This window comes from Salmo trutta, unplaced genomic scaffold (assembly GCF_901001165.1).
Source record: "Salmo trutta unplaced genomic scaffold, fSalTru1.1, whole genome shotgun sequence".
Taxonomy (NCBI): domain Eukaryota; kingdom Metazoa; phylum Chordata; class Actinopteri; order Salmoniformes; family Salmonidae; genus Salmo; species Salmo trutta.
The window spans coordinates 566,810-588,371 of NW_021822189.1; the positions used below are offsets into that span (position 1 = coordinate 566,810).

The window sequence follows — 21,562 nt, forward strand, 5'->3', positions numbered from 1 at the left end:
GAATAAGAGAGAGAGTGTTCTGTACTGAATAATAGAGAGAGTGTTCTGTACTGAATAATAGAGAGAGTGTTCTGTACTGAATAATAGAGAGAGTGTCAGAGAGAGAGTGTTCTGTAATGAATAAGAGAGAGAGTGTTCTGTACTGAATAAGAGAGAGAGAGAGAGAGTGTTCTGTACTGAATAAGAGAGAGAGTGAGAGAGAGAGAGAGCGAGAGAGAGAGAGAGTGTTCTGTACTGAATAAGAGAGAGAGAGTGTTCTGTACTGAATTAGAGAGAGAGAGAGTGTTCTGTACTGAATAAGAGAGAGAGAGAGTGTTCTGTACTGAATAAGAGAGAGAGAGAGTGTTCTGTACTGAATAAGAGAGAGAGAGAGAGAGAATGTTCTGTACTGAATAAGAGAGAGAGTGTTCTGTACTGAATAAGAGAGAGAGTGTTCTGTACTGAATAAGAGAGAGAGAGAGAGTGTTCTGTACTGAATAAGAGAGAGAGTGAGAGAGAGAGAGAGCGAGAGAGAGAGAGAGAGAGAGAGTGTTCTGTACTGAATAAGAGAGAGAGAGAGAGAGAGAGAGAGAGAGAGAGTTCTGTACTGAATAATAGAGAGAGTGTTCTGTACTGAATAAGAGAAAGAGTGTCACGATTGTGCGTAGGAACGGACCAAGGCGCAGCGTGAATATCGTTCCACATCTTTTATTTGAATGTGAAACTTTGCAAGACAAAACAATAAACTATAAACAAAACACAAACCGTGACGACAGAGGTGCAACATGCACTAACTCAAAATTAATCTCCCACAAAACCAAGTGGGAAAAACAACTACTTAATATGATCCACAATTAGAGACAACGATGACCAGCTGCCTGTAATTGGGAATCATTTGAAAACCCCAACAAAGAAAAAAGAAACTAGAACATAACATAGAACACTTAAACTAGACAAAACCCCCCAGTCACGCCCTGACCTACTCTACCATAGAAAATACAAGCTCTCTATGGTCAGGACGTGACAGTACCCCCCCAAAGGTGCGGACTCCAGCCGCAAAACCTGAAACCAAAAGGGAGGGTTGGGGGGGTGTCTAGTGTTGGTGGCGGCAGGACGAAGATCCTTCTCATCCCGCTGATCCTCCCGCATCGGAGGCGGTTCTGGTGCGGGGTGAAGAAACCTCTCATCCTGCGAACCCACCAGCATTAGTGAAGGCTCTGGACTGCCGACCGTCGCTGGAGACTCTAGACCGCCGACCGTCGCTGGAGACTCGGGACCGCTGACCGTCGCAGGAGACTCCGGACCGCGGACCGTCGCTGGAGACTCCGGACCGCGGACCGTCGCTGGAGACTCCGGACTATAGGCCGTCTCAGGAGGTTCCGGACTGTAGGCCGGAAGCTCCGGACTGGGAACTGTCGCCGGAAGCTCCGGACTGGGAACTGTCGCCAGAAGCTCCGGACTGGGAACTGTCGCCAGAAGCTCCGGACTGGGAACTGTCGCCAGAAGCTCCGGACTGGGAACTGTCGCCGGAAACTCCGGACTGGGAAAGGTCGCCGGAAGCTCCGGACTGGGAACTGTCGCCGGAAGCTCCGGACTGGGTGCAGTCGCCGGAAGCTCCGGACTGGGTGATGTCGCCAGAAGCTCCGGACTGGATGCTGTCGCCGGAAGCTCCGGACTGGGTGCTGTCGCCGGAAGCTCTGGACTGGGTGCTGCCGTCAGAAGCTCTGGACTGTGAAGGGGCACTGGAGGCCTGGTGCATGGAGCCGGGACAGGTGGCACCAGCCTGGTGACACGCACTTCAGGGCGAGTGCGAGGAGCAGGCACAGGACGTACCTGACTACTGTGATTATTATTATTTGACCATGCTGGTCATTTATGAACATTTGAACATCTTGGCCATGTTCTGTTATAATCTCCACCCGGCACAGCCAGAAGAGGACTGGCCACCCCTCATAGCCAAGTTCCTCTCTAGGTTTCTTCCTAGGTTTTGGCCTTTTTAGGGAGTTTTTCCTAGCCACCGTGCTTCTACACCTGCATTACTTGCTGTTTGGGGTTTTAGGCTGGGTTTCTGTACAGCACTTTGAGATATCAGCTGATGTAAGAAGGGCTATATAAATTAATTGGATTTGATTTGACTGGGGACACACACTTCAGGGAGAGTGCGAGGAGGAGGCACAGGACATACTGAGCTGTGGAGGCGCACTGGAGACCTGGTGCGTAGAACCGGTGCAGAATATACTGGACCGTGGAGGTGCACTGGAGGTCTGGAGCATAGAGCTGGCACAACTCGTCCTGGCTGAACGCTCACTTTAGCCCGGCAAGTGCGGGGCGCTGGCACAGGACGAACTGGGCTGTGAATGCGCACTGGCGACACAGTGCGTAGAGCTGGCGCAGGATATCCTGGACCGAGGAGGCGTACTGGAGACCAGGAGCGCTGAGCCGGCACAACCTGTCCTGGCTGAATGTTCACTTTAACCCGGCAAATGCGGGGCGCAGGCACAGTGCTTACCGGGTTATGAATGCGCACTGGAGATATTGTGCGCATCACCGCATAACACGGTGCCTGACTGGTCACACGCTCCCCACGGTAAGCACGGGGAGTTGGCTCAGGTCTAAACCCTGACTCTGCCAATCTCCCTGTGTGCCCCCCCTCCCAAAATGTTTTGGGGGAGCTGCCTCTCGGGCTTCCGGCATTGCCGTGACTCCCGATCTCGTCGCCGTTCCTCCATCGCTGCTTCCACCTGTTCCCTGGATCTCCTCCCACGTCCAGGATCCTTTGCCGTCCAAGTTGTCCTCCCATGTCCACTCCTGGGCATGCTGCTTGGTCCTTTGGTGGTGGGAGATTCTGTCACGATTGTGTGTAGGAACGGACCAAGGCGCAGCGTGAGTATCATTCCACATCTTTTATTTGAATGTGAATCTTTGCAAGACAAAACAATAAACTATAAACAAAACACAAACCGTGACGACAGAGGTGCAACATGCACTAACTCAAAATTAATCTCCCACAAACACAGGTGGGAAAAACAACTACTTAAATATGATCCCCAATTAGAGACAACAATGACCAGCTGCCTCTAATTGGGAATCATACGAAAACCCCAACATAAAAAAAGAAACTAGAACATAACATAGAAAATTTGAACTGGACAAAACCCCCCAGTCATGCCCTGACCTACTCTACCATAGAAAAATATGAGCTCTCTATGGTCAGGACGTGACAGAAAGAGCATTCTGTACTGAATAAGGGAGAGAGTGTTCTGTACTGAATAAGAGAAAGAGACAGTGTTGATAGTGTTGTTAAGAAGGTAGAAACTAGGGCCTGTAGGACCTGCCTTGTTGATAGCATTGTTAAGAAGGTAGAAACTAGAGCCTGTAGGACCTGCCTTGTTGATAGCGTTGTTAAGAAGGTAGAAATTAGGGCCTGTAGGACCTGCCTTGTTGATAGTGTCGTTAAGAAGGTAGAGCAGCGCTTTATTATAGACAGACTTCTCCCCATCTTAGCTACTACTGCATTAATATGTTTTGACCATGACAGTTTACAATCTAGGGTTACTCCAAGCAGTTTAGTCATCTCAACTTGCTCAATTTCCACATTATTTAATACAAGATTTAGTTGAGGTTTAGGGTTTAGTGAGTGCTTTGTTCCAAATGCAATGTTTTTAGTTTTAGAAATATTTAGGGCTAACTTATTCCTTGCCACCCACTCTGAAACTAACTGCAGCTCTTTGTTAAGTGTTGCAGTCATTTCAGTCGCTGTAGTAGCTGACATGTATAGTGTTGAGTCATCCACATACATAGACACTCTGGCTTTACTCAAAGTCAGTGGCATGTCGTTAGTAAAAATTGAAAAGAGCAAGGGGCCTAAACAGCTACCCTGGGGAATTCCTGATTCTACCTGGATTATGTTGGAGAGGCTTCCATTAAAGAACACCCTCTGTGTTCTGTTAGACAGGTAACTCTTTATCCACATTATAGCAGGGTGTGTAAAGCCATAACACATACGTTTTTCCAGCAGTAGACTATGATCAATAATGTCAAAAGCTGCACTGAAGTCTAACAAGACAGCCCCCAAATAATTTTTTAATCAATTTCTCTCAACCAATCATCAGTCATTTGTGTAAGTGCTGTGCTTGTTGAGTGTCCTTCCCTATAAGCGTGATGAAATTCTGTTGTCAATTTGTTGACTGTAAAATAGAATTGTATCTGGTCAAACACAATTTTTTCCAGAAGTTTACAAAGGGTTGGTAACAGGCTGATTGGTCAGCTATTTGAGCCAGTAAAGGGGGCTTTACTATTCTTGGGTAGCGGAATGGCTTTAGTTTCCCTCCAGGCCTGAGGGCACACGCTCTCTATTAGGCTTAAATTAAAGATGTGGCAAATAGGAGTGGCAATATCGTCTGTTATTATCCTCAGTAATTTACATCCAGATTGTCAGACCCTGGTGGCTTGTCATTGTTGATAGACAACAATTTTCACCTCTTCCACACTGAGTTTATGGAATTCAAAAGTACAATTCTTGTCTTTTATAATTTGGTCAGTTATACTTGGATGTGTAGTGTCATCGTTTGTTGCTGGCATGTCATCCCTTAGTCTGATTATCTTGCCAATGAAAAAGTAATTAAAGTAGTTTGCAATATCAGTGGATCTTTGTGATGAAAGAGCCACCTGATTCAATAAATGAAGGAGCCGAATTGGCATTTTTTCCCCAAAATGTCATTTAAGGTGCCTCAAAGCTTTTTACTGTCATTCTTTATATAATTTATCTTCGTTTCATAGTGTAGATTGTTTTTATTTTCATTTAGCTTAGTCACATGATTTCTTAATTTGCAGTACGTTTGCCAATCAGTTGGGCTGCCAGACTTAATAGCCATACCTTTTGCCTCATCCCTCTCAATTATACAATTTTTCAATTCCTCATCAATCCAAGGGGATTTAACAGTTTTTACAGTACTTTTCTTAATGGGTGCTTATTAGTAACTGGAATAAGTAGTTTCATAAATGCGTCAAGTGCAGCGTCTGGTTGCTCCTCATTACACACCACAGACCAGCAAATATTCTTTACATCATCAACATATGAATCACTACAAAAATACACTATCTTATACACTATATTAGGCCCAGCCTTTGGAACTTTGGTTTTCCTAGATATGGCTACTATATTGTGATCACTACATCCTATGGATTTGGATACTGCTTTAAAGCAAATATCTGCAGCATTAGTAAAAATGTGATCAATACATGTTGATGATTTAATTCCTGTGCTGTTTGTAACTATCCTGGTAGGTTGACTGATAACCTGATCCAGGTTGCAGGCACTGGTTACAGTTTGAAGTTTTTCCCTGCGTGGGCAGCTTGATGATTGCCAGTCAATATTTAAATTACCCAGAAAATATACTTCTCTGTTGATATCACATACATTATCAAGCATTTCACACATATTATCCAGATACTGGGGTGGCAGGTAGCCTAGTGGTTAGAGCGTTGGGCTGAAAGGTTGCAAGTTCAAATCCCTGAGCTGACAAGGTAAAAATCTGTCTTTCTGCCACTGAACAAGGCAGTTAACCCACTGTTCCAAGGCTGTCATTGAAAATAAGAATTTGTTCTTAACTGACTTGCCTAGTTAAATAAAGGTTAAATAAAAAAAACAGCTAGTTATCGTTAAGATTATATATATAAAGGTAAAATAAACTGACTGTTAGCACATGGTGGTCTAGAGCAGCTTCCCACCAGAATGGGCTTTAGGTGAGGCAGATGAACCTGTAGCCATATTACTTCAACAGTATTTAACATTAGATCATCTCTGAGCTTTACAGGAATGTGGTTCTGAATATAGACTGCAACACCGCATCCGTTGGCATTTCTGTCTTTTCAGTAGATGTTATAACCATGTATTGCTACCACTGCATCATCAAAGGTATTATCTAAGCGAGTTTCAGAGATAGTCAGAATATGAATGTTATTGACTTCATGGACCTTGTTTCTTAGGCTACACATGTTAATATGGGCTATTTTTTAGCACTTTTCTGTGTTGCTTGATTGTTTTTAATGCTTAACTGGGAAGCTTATCAGAGGTGGACTTACTCATGTTATTTACATTGGAGCTGATAGTGCAGGGTGAGCTGCATGAAGTGGCCTTCATAAAATCGCACCCCACCTCAGTGCTAACAGTGTAACTCTGGTTTATAGGGTAATGATTACTGCTTACAATAGCTGTAGAATAAACAGATGTATTCGGTGCAATTAGGGGTACATAAATTAAATTACTTACATTGTGTTTGCCAATGCCCCTAAGATCATGTACATTTGATGCAGCATTGTCACAACAGTAGGGATTAACTGAGCTGGTCCTGGATCATTTACCAGTCATTGTTTCAACGCAGCCTTGAAAGCCTTGGGGCGGCAGGTAGCCTAGTGGTTAGAACGTTGCACTAATAACCGAAAGGTTGCTAGATCGGATCCCCGAGCTGACAAGGTAAAAATCTGTCGTTCTGCCCCTGAACAAGACAGTTAACCCACTGTTCTTAGGCCATCATTGTAAATAAGAATTTGTTCATAACTGACTTGCCTAGTTAAATAAAGGTAAAATAAATAATGATGCGTGGACAGAGTCCAGGAGCCAAGATGATTTGGATGGACTCTGTCATTCCTGTAGAGTATCTTCTGTTTCCAGAAGGTGTCAAAGTTATCAATAAAAGTGACTCCAGCAGAGCTACAGTAGTCTTTTAACCAGATGTGTAATGCCAGCAGTCTGCTGAATCTTTCACACCCGCAGCCCAACGAGGGTACTGGACCTGAAATGATTGGCCATTTTTGGAGTCAGTTCTTTAAAATCAATTTTCAAATGTTCCAAGCTAGCCCTCCTTATGTCGTTTGACCCCACATGGACTACGACAGTTTGCTTGCTAAGAGTAGCTACTTCACTCATGTAGTCCTCTGCATGCAAGCAGTTGCTACATTGAAAGTCAACGCGGTCCACATTGTCCTGGAACAAAGCAAAGTAAACACAGCTCCTGCAGCGCTGGAAACGTTCAATAGCGACCTCCGTTTGAGACCTCCGAGCCAGCTAGGCTAGCTGGGCTTCCGTGTCTCTCCCCCTATACGGAATCTGGAGGGATCCCGGGACAGACAGCAGCGCTGGAAACGTTCAATAGCGGCCTCCATTTGAGACCTCCGAGCCAGCTAGGCTAGCTAGGCTAGCTGGGCTTCCGCGTCTCTCCCTGTAACGGCTGTCGTCGGAATGAGACCAAAGCGCAGCGTGGAAAGTGTTCATGATGTTTTACTTTCACCAAAAACACTAAAACAAAAATAACAAAAAATGAAACGAAAGCACACAGTTCTGTTAGGTACAGATACGAAACATAAAGCAACTAACCACAAAACACAGGTGCCTAAGTATGATTCCCAATCAGACACAGCGATAGACAGCTGCCTCTGATTAGGAACCACACTCGGCCAAAAAACAAAGAAATAGACAACATAGAATGCCCACCCACATCACACCCTGACCTAACCAAATAGAGAAATAAAACGGCTCTCTAAGGTCAGGGTGTGACAGTACCACCCCCCCAAAGGTGCGGACTCCCGGCCGCAAACCTGAACCTATAGGGGAGGGTCCGGGTGGGCATCTACCCTTGGTGGCGGCTCCGGTTCGGGGCGTAGCCCCCGCTCCGCCCGCTGATCCCTCCGCTTTTGTGGAACCGGACCGTGGATCGTCGCTGGAGGAACCGGACCGTGGATCATCGCCAGAGGCTCTAAACTGCGGAACGTCGCTGGAGACTCTGGACTGCGGAACGTCGCTGGAGACTCTGGACTGCGGAACGTCGCTGTAGGCTCCATGCCATGGCTCGCCACTACAGGCTCCGTGCCATGGATCATCACTGGAGGCTTCGTGCCATGGATCATCACTGGAGGCTTCGTGTCATGGATCATCACTGGAGGCTTCGTGCCATGGATCATCACTGGAGGCTTCGTGCCATGGATCATCACTGGAGGCTTCATGCCATGGATCATCACTGGAGGCTTCGTGCCATGGATCATCACTGGAGGCTTCGTACGTGGAGCCGGAACAGGTTTCACAGGACTGGGGAGACGCACTGGAGACCGGGTGCGCGGAGCTAGCACAGGATATCCTGGGCCGTGGAGGCGCACTGAAGGTCTGGAGTGTAGGGCTGGCACAACCCATCCTGGCTGGATGCTTACTTTAGTTCGGCAAGTGCGGGTCGCTGGCACAGGACGAACTGGGCTGTGAAGGCGCACTGGCGACACAGTGCGTAGAGCCGGCGCAGGATATCCTGGACCGAGGAGACGCACTGGAGGTCTGGAGCGTAGGGCAGGCACAACCCGTCCTGGCTGAATGCTCACTGTAGCCCGGCAAATGAGGGGCGCAGGCAACGAGCGCACCGGGCTGTGAATGCGGGCTGTGAATGCACCGGGCTGTGAAGGCTTCTGTTGTTGCCGTGCTAATTCCTCGTAACGTCGCCGTTCTGCTCTCGCTGCTTCTACCTCCTCCTTCGGACGGCGATACTCCCCGGCCTGCCTCCAGGGTCCTTTCCCGTCTAGGATTTCCTCCCAGGTCCATTCGTCCTGACCACGCTGCTTGGTCCTTTGGTGGTGGTTAGTTCTGTAACGGCTGTTGTCAGAATGAGACCAAAGCGCAGCGTGGAAAGTGTTCATGATGTTTTACTTTCACCAAAAGAACTCAAACAAAAAAAACAAAAAAATGAAACGAAAGCGCACAGTTCTGTCAGGTACAGATACGAAACAGAAAACAACTAACCACAAAGCACAGGTGGAAAAAGGCTGCCTAAGTATGATTCCCAATCAGAGACAACGATAGACAGCTGCCTCTGATTAGGAACCACACTCGGCCAAAAAACAAAGAAATAGACAACATAGAATGCCCACATCACACCCTGACCTAACCACATAGAGAAATAAAACGGCTCTCTAAGGTCAGGGCGTGACACTCCCCCTATACGGAATCTGGCAGGATCCCGGGACAGACAGCAGCGCTCACAGCAATTTAGCCCAACAGAGCCGCAGGATTCAAAATAAAATACAAGTATATTAAAACACTGTCAGATTTTAAACCGAGGTCTGTAGTTCTGGTTTTGAAAGGTTGTGTATTTATTTTCTTAGTCAACCTTGTGTTCTGTTTCATTGTGTTGTTGAACGTAGCCCCGTCTTTCATTGTGTTCATTGATTTCACCTGTTAGTTACTCACCTGGTCTCATCAGCTCCTTATTTAGTTCAGTTCATTCTGTTTGAGCCTTTGTGAGGTATTGTTCGTTTTGACTCTACTAAGCCTTTTCCCAGCTCGTTTGTGAGAACCAGTTATAGCCTTCAGTCCTAGTTTTGATTCACCTGCCTGCCTACCTGTGTATGACCATTGCCTGCCTGTGACCATGATTCCTGCCTTCTGCGAAGGTGAAATAAACACCTGCCGCGCTCTGCTCGTGGATCTGCACCTTTTTCTCCTCGAGTACTCATTACAGGTTTCAGCGTTTGACAGTGTTCAACAACAACAAACACACGTCGCGCTCTGATGATGTCAGTGTCAGGTGGTATGAGGAAGTGAATAACTGTTCTGTACTGAATAAGAGAGAGAGAGAGAGAGTGCTCTGTACTGAATAAGAGAGGTGTGTGTGTGTGTGTGTGTGTGTGTGTGTGTGTGTGTGTGTGTGTGTGTGTGTGTGTGTGTGTGTGTGTGTGTGTGTGTGTGTGTGTGTGTGTGTGTGTGTGTGTGTGTTTCCTTGTAGTGACCAGAAGTCATAACAGGGATAGTAAAACATATACAATTTGGACAAGTGAGGCCGGTCCCTACAAGGAAAAAAGCTAGGTGTTAAGTTTAGCATTAGGATTACAATTAGGGTTAGAATTAGGGTTAGAATTAGAGTTAGGTTTAGGGGTTTGGGGTTAAGGTCAGGGATAGTAAAACAAAAGTGTGTATGTGAGAGTGTGAGTGTGCTTGTGGGTCTTGTTGTGTCTGAGCAGCCTGACAGATCCCCTAACCCTAACCCTTAACCCTAACCCCAACACCCAACCCTAACCCTAACCCCATCCCTAACCCTAACCCCTAACCCTAACCCTAACCCCTAACCCTAACCCCTAACCCCTAACCCTAACCCCTAACCCTGACCCCTGACCCTAACCCTGACAGATCCCCATTCAGACACAACCTATTAGCTGGAACTTAGCCATCAAGGATTACACACATGGGTTGTTTTACTATCCTTGTGGGGACCAAACAATTGATTCCCATACAAAATTATATTTCCCTAACCCTTAACCTAGCACTAACCCCAAACCCGAACCCTTAACCTAGCACTAACCCCAAACCCTAACCCTAACCCCAAACCCAAACCCTAACCCTTAACCTAGCACTAACCCCAAACTCTAACCCTAACCCCAAACCCTAACCCTAACCCTTAACCTAGCACTAACCCCAAACCCTAACCATAACCCTTAACCTAGCACTAACCCCAAACCCTAACCCTAACCCTTAATCTAGCACTAACCCCAAACCCTAACCCTTAACCTAGCACTAACCCCAAACCCCAACCCTAACCCCAAACTCTAACCCTAATTGTAACCCAAACACCAAACCCTAACCCCAAACCCCAACCCCAACTCCAAACCCCAACCCTAACCCCAACCCCAACCCTAACCCCAAACCCCAACCCTAACCCCAACTCCAAACCCCAAACCTAACCCTAACCCCGAACCCCAACTCCAAACCCCAACTCCAAACCCCAACCCTAACCCTAACCCCAAACCAAAACCCCAACCCCAAACTCTAACCCTAATTCTAGCCCTAATTGTAACCCAAACCTCTAAGCCTAAAATAGCCCTTTTCCTTGTGGGGACAGAGAAATGTCCCCACTTGTTTGAAGAAAAAAACACACAAACACACACACACACACACACACACACACACACACACACACACACACACACACACACACACACACACACACACACACACACACACACACACACCTCGGAGGAAAGGGGGAGGATAGGAGAGAGAGAGAATGGTGTTGATGACTCACAGAAAGAGTGTGGTTGTGATGTCTGTTGGGTGGACTGGCTAAACTCCCCTCCTCTGGGCCCACATGGACCACTCTGTCTTCACTCTGTCACAGATACAAACTGTTAATACAGACACAACACTCTGGTACAGACACAACACTGTTAATACAGACACAACACTCTGGTACAGACACAACACTCTGGTAAAGACACAACACTCTGGTACAGACACAACACTGTTAATACAGACACAACACTCTGGTACAGACACAACACTGTTAATACAGACACAACACTCTGGTACAGACACAACACCGTTAATACAGACACAACACTGTTAATACTAACACAACACCGTTAATACAGACACAACACTCTGGTACAGACACAACACTCTGGTAAAGACACAACACTCTGGTACAGACACAACACTGTTAATACAGACACAACACTCTGGTACAGACACAACACTGTTAATACAGACACAACACTCTGGTACAGACACAACACCGTTAATACAGACACAACACTGTTAATACTAACACAACACCGTTAATACAGACACAACACTGTTAATACAGACACAACACCGTTAATACAGACACAACACTGTTAATACTAACACAACACTGTTAATACAGACACAACACCGTTAATACAGACACAACACTGTTAATACAGACACATCAATATGTTACAAACACACAACCAGAGGTTTCACTGCAGAGCCCTCTAACATGGCTGACTGGTGAACATTCCCTCAGAGTGTTTAGTCTGTGTTCCTCTGAGAACAGCAGCTAGTGGTGCGTTCTATGTGACCCTGCAGTTTCCTTTATCTGAGACGGGTTGAAGCATGAAGGCAAGAAGACATGGAGGAACCAGACCATAAAGAAAATCTCTCTCTCTCTCTATCTCTCTGAGCTGTGATAGTGGAATGGTTGCTAAGGAGGAGAAACTGCTTAGCAACCGTCTCCAGAGCTGCTGTGCTGACTAAACCTCTGATATCACTTCCCTGACGATCAGCATAGAAACCACCCAGGTAACCTATGCCCCCCCCACCCCCACCCGCTAACACACACACACACACACACACACACACACACACACACACACACACACACGCACACCCTCCCCATCTCTCTCTCTCCCTCCCTCCATCCTTCCCCCTCACTTTTTTTACATTTCTCCCTCCCCCTCTCTCTGTCTCTCGCTCTCTCTCACCCCCTGCTCTCTCCCTCCCTGTCTTTGGTCTATTTTGATCTTTGGCAGGTTATTTAGGGCTGCTGTTGTTGCTAAGCAACCAGACGGGTAACTGGGAGACGGGGAAAGTCCCACTGCCGCAGACAGGTCCCGAAAATACCTCCTCTCTCTTTCTCTCATCCTCTCTCTGTCTCTATTTCAGCCTCCTCTCTCCCTGTCTCCCTCCTCCTCTCTCTATATCTCCCATCCTCTGTATGTCTGTCTCCCTCCTCTCTCTCTCTCTGTCTCCCTCCTCTCTCTCTGTCTCCCATCCTCCTCTTTCTGTCTCCCATCCTCTGTCTCTCTCTCTACCCCTCTCCCTCCCTTTCTCCTTCCCTCCTCTCTCTCTCCCTCCCTCCTCTCTTTCGCTCTCTCCCTGCCTACTCTCTCTCTCTCCCTCCTCTCTTTCTTTCTCTTCCTGCCTCCTCTCTCTCTCTCTCTCTCTCTCTCTCTCTCTCTCTCACTCCCTCCCTCCCTCCCTCATCCTCTCTCTCTCCCTCTCTTTCTGTCTCTGATTCTTCCTCCTCCTCTCTCTCTTCCTCCACTCTCTCCCTCCTCCTCTCTCACTCCCTCCCTCCTCCTCTCTCCCTCCCTCCTCCTCCTCTCTATCTCTCTCCCTCATCCTCTCTCTCTCCCTCCCTCCCTCCCTCCCACCATCCTCTCTCTCCCTCATCCTCTCTCTCTCTCATCCTCTCACTCTGTCTCCCTCCTCTCTCTCTGTCTCCCATCCTCTGTCTGTCTCTACTTAAGCCTCCTCTCGCTCTCTCTCCCTCCCCCTCTCTTTCTCTCTCCCTCCTCTCTTTCTCTCTCCCTTCTCTCTCTCTCTCCCCCTGCCTCCTCCTCTCTATCTCTCTCTCGCCCAGCCTCCTTTCTCTCTCCCTCATCTCTTGCTCCCTCCTCTCTTTCTCTCTCCCTCCTCTCTTTCTCTCTCCCTCCTCTCTCTCTCCCTCCTCCTCTCTCTCTCCTCCTCTCTCATCATCCTCTCTCTCTTTCCCTGTCATCTCTCTTTCTATTTTCCTTCTCTGTCTCTTCCTTCTCTCTCTTGTGTGCACAGTATGATAGTACAACATCCCATTAGGAACACCTGCTCTTTCCACAGACTGACCAGGTGAATCCAGGTGAATCCAGGTGAATCCAGGTGAAAGCTATGATCCCTTATTGATTTCACTTGTTAAATCCACTTCAATCAGTGTAGATGAAGGGGAGGATGACAGGTTAAAGAAGGATTTTTAAGCCTTGAGACAACTGAGACATGGATTGTGTATGTGTGCCATTCAGAGGGTGAATGGACAAGACAAACTGCCTTTGAACAGGGTATGGTAGTAGGTGCCAGGCGCACCGGTTTGTGTCAAGAACTGCAATGCTGCTGTTTTTTTTAACGCTCAACAGTTTCCTGTGTGTATCTAGAATGGTCCACCACCCAAAGGACATCCAGCCAACTTGACACAACTGTGTGAAGCATTGGAATCAACATGGACCAGCATCCCTGTGGAACTCTTTCAACACCTTGTAGAGTCCATACACCGATGAACTGAAGCTGTTCTGAGGGCAAAAGGGGGTGCAACTCAATATGAGGAAGGTGTTCCTATTGTTTTGTCCACTCAGTGTATTTTGGTGTAGCTGGATCTACAGACATGGCAGCTCTGCTTCTGGCTCCTAAACAACTTTGCAGTATTTTGTTTTTTGAGTGTTATTTCTTACATTATTAGCCTACGAATGTGTTTGTGCCATATCACCTCTACCTGACACCCTAGAATGTGTTCGTGTTTCATGTCTTTTTTTCTTTTTTTATTTCACCTTTATTTAACCAGGTAGGCTAGCTGAGAACAAGTTCTCATTTACAACTGCGACCTGGCCAAGATAAAGCATAGCAATTCGACACATACAACAACACAGAGTTACACATGGAACAAACAAAACATACAGTCAATAATACAGTAGAACAAAAGAAAACAAAAAGTCTATATACAATGTGTGCAAATGAGGTAAGTTATAAGGGTGGTAAGGCAATAAACAGGCCATAGTGGTTAAATAATTTCAATATAGCAATTAAACAATGGAATGGTAGATGTGCAGAAGATGAATGTGCAAGTAGAGATACTGGGGTGCAAAGGAGCAAGATAAATAAATAAATACAGTATGGGGATGAGATAGGTAGATAGATGGGCTGTTTACAGATGGGCTATGTACATGTGGAGTGATCTGTGAGCTGCTCTGACAGCTGGTGCTTAAAGCTAGTGAGGGAGATAGGAGTCTCCAGCTTCAGAGATTTTTGCAGTTCGTTCCAGTCATTGGCAGCAGAGAACTGGAAGGAAAGACGACCAAAGGAGGAATTGGCTTTGGGGATGACCAGTGAGATATACCTGCTGGAGCGCGTGCTACAGGTGGGTGCTGCTATGGTGACCAGTAACCTGAGATAAGGCGGGGCTTTACCTAGCAGAGACTTGTAGATAACCTGTAGCCAGTGGGTTTGGCGACGAGTATGAAGCGAGGGCCAACCAACGAGAGCATGACAATAGTGTATGGGGCTTTGGTGACAAAACGGATGGCACTGTGATAGACTGCATCCAATTTGTTGAGTAGAGTGTTGGAGGCTATTTTATAGATGACATCACCGAAGTCGAGGATCGGTAGGATGGTCAGTTTTACGAGGGTGTGTTTGGCAGCATGAGTGAAGGAGGCTTTGTTGCGAAATAGGAAGCCGATTCTAGATTTAATTTTGGATTGGAGATGCTTAATGTGAGTCTGGAAGGAGAGTTTACAGTCTAACCAGACACCTAGGTATTTGTAGTTGTCCACATATTCTAAGTCAGAACCGTCCAGAGTAGTGATGCTGGACGGGTGGGTAGGTGCGGGCAGTGATCGATTGAATAGCATGCATTTAGTTTTACTTGGATTTAGGAGCAGTTGGAGGCCACGGAAGGAGAGTTGTATTGCATTGAATCTCATCTGGAGGTTAGTTAACACAGTGTCCAAAGAAGGGCCAGAAGTATACAGAATGGTGTCATCTGTGTAGAGGTGGATCAGAGAATCACCAGCAGCAAGAGCAACATCATTGATATATACAAAGAAGAGAGTCGGCCCGAGAATTGAACCCTGTGGCATCCCCATAGAGATTGCCAGTGATCCGGACAACAGGCCCTCCGATTTGACACAATGAACTCTATCAGAGAAGTAGTTGGTAAACCAGGCGAGGCAGTCATTTGAGAAACCAAGGCTGTCGAGTCTGCCAGTAAGAATATCACTTCTACCTTATCTGATACCCTAGACCCCCCACTTCAATTTGCTTACCGCCCCAATAGATCCACAGACGATGCAATCGCCATCGCACTGCACACTGCCCTATCCCATCTGGACAAGAGGAATACTTACGTAAGAATGCTGTTCAAATCAAAATTAACTTCTATGGGCTAGGTGGGAAGCTCACTATTCAACAGCCAGTGAAATAGCATGGCGCAAAATACAAAACAGCAAAAATCTGATAATTTCATTTTCTCAAACAATCAACTATATTACACCCTTTTAAAGATAAACTTCTCATCAATCTAACCACATTGTCCGATTTCAAAAAGGCTTTACGGCAAAAGCATAAAATTAGATTATGTTAGGACATAAACTTCACAAGAAAAACCACCATTTTCCAAGCAAGGACATGCATAAAAAAAAAAAATACAGCTAAAATATTCACTAACCTTTGATGATCTTCATCAGATGGCACTCATAGGACTTCATGTTATACAATACATGTATGTTTTGCTCGATAAAGTTCATATTTATATCCAAAAACCCCATTTTACATTGGCGCGTGATGTTCAGAAAATGTATTCCCACCAAAACTTTCGGTGAATGTGCACATCAATTTACAAAAATACTCATCATAAACGTTGATAAAATTTACAACAGTTATTGAACGAATTATAGATATACTTCTCCTTACCTGTTGAGGTGTAGGGGGCAGTATTTTCACGGCCGGATGAAAAACGTACCCAAATTAAACTGGTTACTACTCTGGCCCAGAAACTAGAATATGCATATTATTAGTTGATTTGGATAGAAAACACTCTGAAGTTTCTAAAACTGTTTGAATGGTGTTTTTATTGTATTTATTGAATTGTAGTTCTTCTTTTGATTCCCTATCGAAACTACAGTTTCTGTGGGGTCACGTTGCACTTCCTAAGGCTTCCATTGGCTGTCAACAGCCTTCAGAAAGTTCTTTCAGCATTCTCCTGTCACTGGGCAGATAATAGGAGCTCAGTCACTGAGTGGACTGCCTGGAGACAAAGGGATTGGATATGTGTGATCCCGCGAGCGCGCCGTTCCTTCTTTTTCTTCTTGAATGTATATGCTATTGTCCGGTTGGAATATTATCGCAATTTTACGTTAAAAATACCATAAAGATTTGTTTTAAACCTGTTGTGGACAGGCGTTCTGCATGGCGCGAAAAAACCCCCAACTTAAATACCACAATTCAATTTTCTCAAACAATCAACTATTTACACCATTTTAAAGATAAGACTCTCGTTAATCTAACCACATTGTCCGATTTCAAAAAGGCTTTAAAGACCAAAATAACCACACAGCCATTTTCCAAGCAAGCATTTTTGTCAATAAAACCCAAAACACAGCTAAATGAAGCACTAACTTTGATGATCTTCATCAGATGACACTCCTATGACATTATGTTATACAATACATGTATATTTTGTTCAATCAAGTTCATATTTATATCCAAAAACATATTTTTACATTGGCGATGTTCAGAAAATATATTCCCAACAAAAACTTCCGGTGAATTTACAAAAATACTCATCATAAAACGGTGACAAAATACATAACAATTATTTTAAGAATTATAGATACAGAACTCCTTAACGCAATCGCTGTGTCAGATTTTAAAATAGCTTTTCGGCGAAAGCACATTTTTCAATATTCTGAGTACATAGCTCGCCATCAAAGCAAGCTATACAGACACCCGCCATGTTCTGGGGTCAACTAAATCAGAATTAGTATTATAAATATTCTCTTACCTTTGCTGATCTTCGTCAGAATGCACTCCCAGGACTCCTACTTCCACAAGGGTGCATGCTCAGCCCTCTCCTGTACTCCCTGTTCACCCATGACTGCGTGGCCATGCACGCCTCCAACTCAATCATCAAGTTTGCAGACGACATGACCATAGTAGACCTGATTACCAACAATGACGAGACAGCCTACAGGGAGGAGGTGAGTGCTCTGGGAGAGTGGTGCCTGGAAAATAACCTCTCACTCAACGTCAACAAAACGAAGGAGCTGATCGTGGACTTCAGGAAACAGCAGAGGGAGCATGCCCCTATCTACATCGACGGGACCGCAGTGGAGAAGCTGAAAAGCTTCAAGTTCCTCGGCGTACACATCACTGACGATCTGAAATGGTCCACCCACACAAACAGTGTGGTGAAGAAGGCGCAACAGGGCCTCTTCAACCCCAGGAGGCTGAAGAAATTTGGCCTGGCCCCTAAAACCCTCACATACTCTTACAGATGCACAATTGAGAGCATACTGTCGGGCTGTATCACCGCCTGGTACGGCAACTGCACCGCCCACAACCACAGGGCTCTCCAGAGGGTGGTGAGGTCTGCCCAACGCATCACCAGGGGCACACTGCCTGCCCTTCAGGACACATCTACAGCCCCCGATGTCACAGAAAAGGCCAAAAAGATCATCAAGGACAACAACCACCCGAGCCACTGCCTGTTCACCCCTCTATCATCCAGAAGGCGAGGTCAGTACAGGTGCATCAAAGCTGGGACCGAGAGACTGAACAAAAGATTCTATCTGAAGGCCACCAGACTGTTAAACAGCCATCACTAGCCGGCTTCCACCTGGTTACTCAACCCTGCACCTTAGAGGCTGCTGCCCTCTATACATAGACATGGAATCACTAGTCACTTTAATAATGTTTACATTCTGCTTTACTCATTTCATATATATATACTGTATTCTATTCTACTGTATTTTAGTCAATGCCACTCCTACATTTCTCGATCTAATATTTATATATTTCTTAATTCCATTATTTTACTTTTAGATTTGTGTGTATTGTTGTGAATTGTTAGATACTATTGTACTGTTTGAGCTAGGAACACAAGCATTTCACTACACCCGCAATAACATCTGCTAAATATGTGTATGTGACAAATACAATTTGATTTGATTTGAACTAGGCCTGTATATGTGTGTGCGTGCGTGCGTGCGTGCGTGTGTGTGTGAATGCAGAATGGTTAGTGAGCGATGTAAATAAATAACTGTCTGTTTAATTATTACACAAATACAGAAACACACACACACAGCCCTCACCATGTGTGTAGTGGGGTCCTCTGATGGTGGCAGTGTGGTAGTGTTGGACGGCATGGCGATGCTTGGTAACCAATTAAAATATTCAAACTGTCTCCGTAGCAACCAGGTGAGTCCCCCTTCAGTCCTCTCCTGACAACGAGAAAAACACCAACACTTAGTTTAAAATAAACAGAATCGAAGACAAACACCAGAATGAACATGTCTGTCTGTCTGTCTGTCTGTCTGTCGTCTGTCTGTCTGTCTGTCTGTCTTTCTCTATGTCTGTCTGTCTGTCTGTCTGTCTGTTTTTCTCTCTGTATGTCTGTCTTTCTCTATGTCTGTCTGTCTGTCTGTCTGTCTGTCTGTCTGTCTGTCTGTCTGCCTGCCTGCCTGCCTGCCTGCCTGCCTGCCAGCCTGTCTGCCTGTCTGCCTGTCTGCCTGCCTGTCTGCCTGTCTGTTTTTCTCTCTGTCTGTCTGCCTGCCTGTCTGTTTTTCTCTCTGTCTGTCTGCCTGTCTGTTAACAGATTATCTATTTAGAGACGAGTACAGGATATGACATCATCACAAAGCTCACATCCATCTGACAACAGCACATACCATACTATGCAGTGTGTGTGTGTGTGTGTGTGTGTGTGTGTGTGTGTGTGTGTGTGTGTGTGTGAACCACACCACCTTAACTCGAAGTCAACTCACCACAGAGACAAAGACCGTTTCTGTAGGTCACACACTGTATAGTATGGTATGTGCTGTTTTAATACTACACTGTATAGTATGGTATGTGCTGTTTTAATACTACACTGTATAGTATGGTATGTGATGTTTTAATACTACACTGTATGGTATGGTATGTGCTGTTTTAATACTACACTGTATGGTATGTGCTGTTTTAATACCACACTGTATAGTATGGTATGTGCTGTTTTAATACTACACTGTATGGTATGTGCTGTTTTAATACTACACTGTATGGTATGTGCTGTTTTAATACCACACTGTATAGTATGGTATGTGCTGTTTTAATACTACACTGTATGGTATGTGCTGTTTTAATACCACACTGTATAGTATGGTATGTGCTGTTTTAATACTACACTGTATGGTATGTGCTGTTTTAAAACTACACTGCATGGTACGGTATGTGCTGTTTTAATACTACACTGTATAGTATGGTATGTGCTGTTTTAATACTACACTGTATAGTATGGTATGTGCTGTTTTAATACTACACTGTATAGTATGGTATGTGCTGTTTTAATACTACACTGTATGGTATGTGCTGTTTTAAAACTACACTGTATGGTATGGTATGTGCTGTTTTAATACTACACTGTATAGTATGGTATGTGCTGGTTTAATACTACACTGTATAGTATGGTATGTGCTGTTTTAATACTACACTGTATAGTATGGTATGTGCTGTTTTAATACTACACTGTATAGTATGGTATGTGCTGTTTTAATACTACACTGTATGGTATGGTATGTGCTGTTGTAATTCTACACTGTATAGTATGGTATGTGCTGTTGTAATTCTACACTGTATAGTATGGTATGTGCTGTTTTAATTCTACACAGGCTACAATATCCAACAAAATCAGAGAGGAGGCAATAGAACCGGATCCCTGCCTGTTGTTGTTCCCCTGCCTGCAAGAAGCTCTTATGGGGCAGGTACAGCGGCCACGCGCCCCTAGACAGAATGCACCCGTTAACCTCGACAGGCAGGCACGCGCCCCGGCGTCAGTTCCGTGTCTGCATCTGGAGGAAAAACCGACTCTATCGGACCGCCGCGAGACTAGCAGACTTCCATCGCGAGCAATCATTATTTTCTTACCGGAGGAGATGTCCGGTGCGTCTTGAACCAAATAAAACTCCTCAAGTTCACGCGCCGTTGCCGTGTATACGGTACACATCTGCACGCGCACAGCGGAACCGATCCAGGCTTTCTCCGTGCTTTATCCCCGGCCTCCTCTCTCTCTCTCTCTCTCGCTCTCGCGCTCTCTCTGCCTCCCTCCCTCTCTTTCTGAGCTGCAGAGGAGAGGTCGCAGCACCGGATAACGTCTCCGCCAGGTCCTAGAGTCTGGAAACTGATATGTGATAGAGTCTTATGTCTTCACAGGGAACATATGTTGGTCTCTACCCACTTACCCACTAACCTAGGACAAGGTCCGGGAGGCCTCTCTTGGGTGCACGTTTAGTTTTTTTGCCGTAGCACTACACAGCTGATTAAAATCATCAAAACTTGATGCTGAGTTGGTTATTTGAATCAGTTGTGTAGTGCTAGAGCACCTTAGACATATTGTTTTATCCATGTACTTTATGTAGTGTATTCTAGTCAAGTCTCATCCTATATAACTACTGCTGTACACACCTTTTCTATTCATATACTGTCCATAATGTCTATACACACCATCATATACACTGAACAAAAATATAAACCCAATATGTAACAATTTAAACGATTTTACTGAGTTACAATTAATATAAGGAAATTTGTCAATTTAAATAAATTCATTAGACCCTAATCTATGGATTTCACATGACTGGGAATACAGATATGCATCTGTTGGTCATCAGCTGTCGTGGTCTCAGATGATCCCGCAGGTGAAGACACCAGATGTGGAGGTCCTGGGCTGGCGTGGTTACACGTGGTCTGTGGTTGTGAGGCCGCTTGGGCGTGCTGCCAAATTCTCTAAAACAAATTTGGAAGCGGCTTATGGTAGAGAAATTAACATTAAATTATCTGGCAACAGCTCTGGTGGACATTCCTGCAGTCAGCATGCCAATTGCACGCGCCCTCAAAACTTGAGACATTTGTGGCATTGTGTTGTGTGACAAAATTGCACATTTAAAGAAGCCTTTTATTGTCCTCAGCACAAGGTGCATCTGTGTACTGATCATGCTGTTTAATCATCTTTTTATATGCCACACCTGTCAGGTGGATGGATTATATTGGCAAAGTAATGCTCACTAACAGGGATGTAAACAACATTTGAGA

The 21,562-nt window shown here is 45.3% G+C and overlaps 1 protein-coding gene across 1 annotated transcript in view; it reads right to left on the reverse strand.

Moving 5' to 3' along the window:
* LOC115180838 (DNA (cytosine-5)-methyltransferase 3A) overlaps window positions 1–20,769 on the reverse strand; it is a gene marked incomplete in the record, with an annotated part of 117,184 nt that extends 96,415 nt beyond the window's left edge. The window contains 3 exon segments of the mRNA XM_029742997.1: window positions 11,034–11,117; window positions 18,589–18,717; window positions 20,399–20,769. Of these exon segments, the coding sequence (XP_029598857.1) occupies window positions 11,034–11,117; window positions 18,589–18,642 (138 nt within the window).
* Window positions 20,770–21,562: the final 793 nt, after the last annotated feature.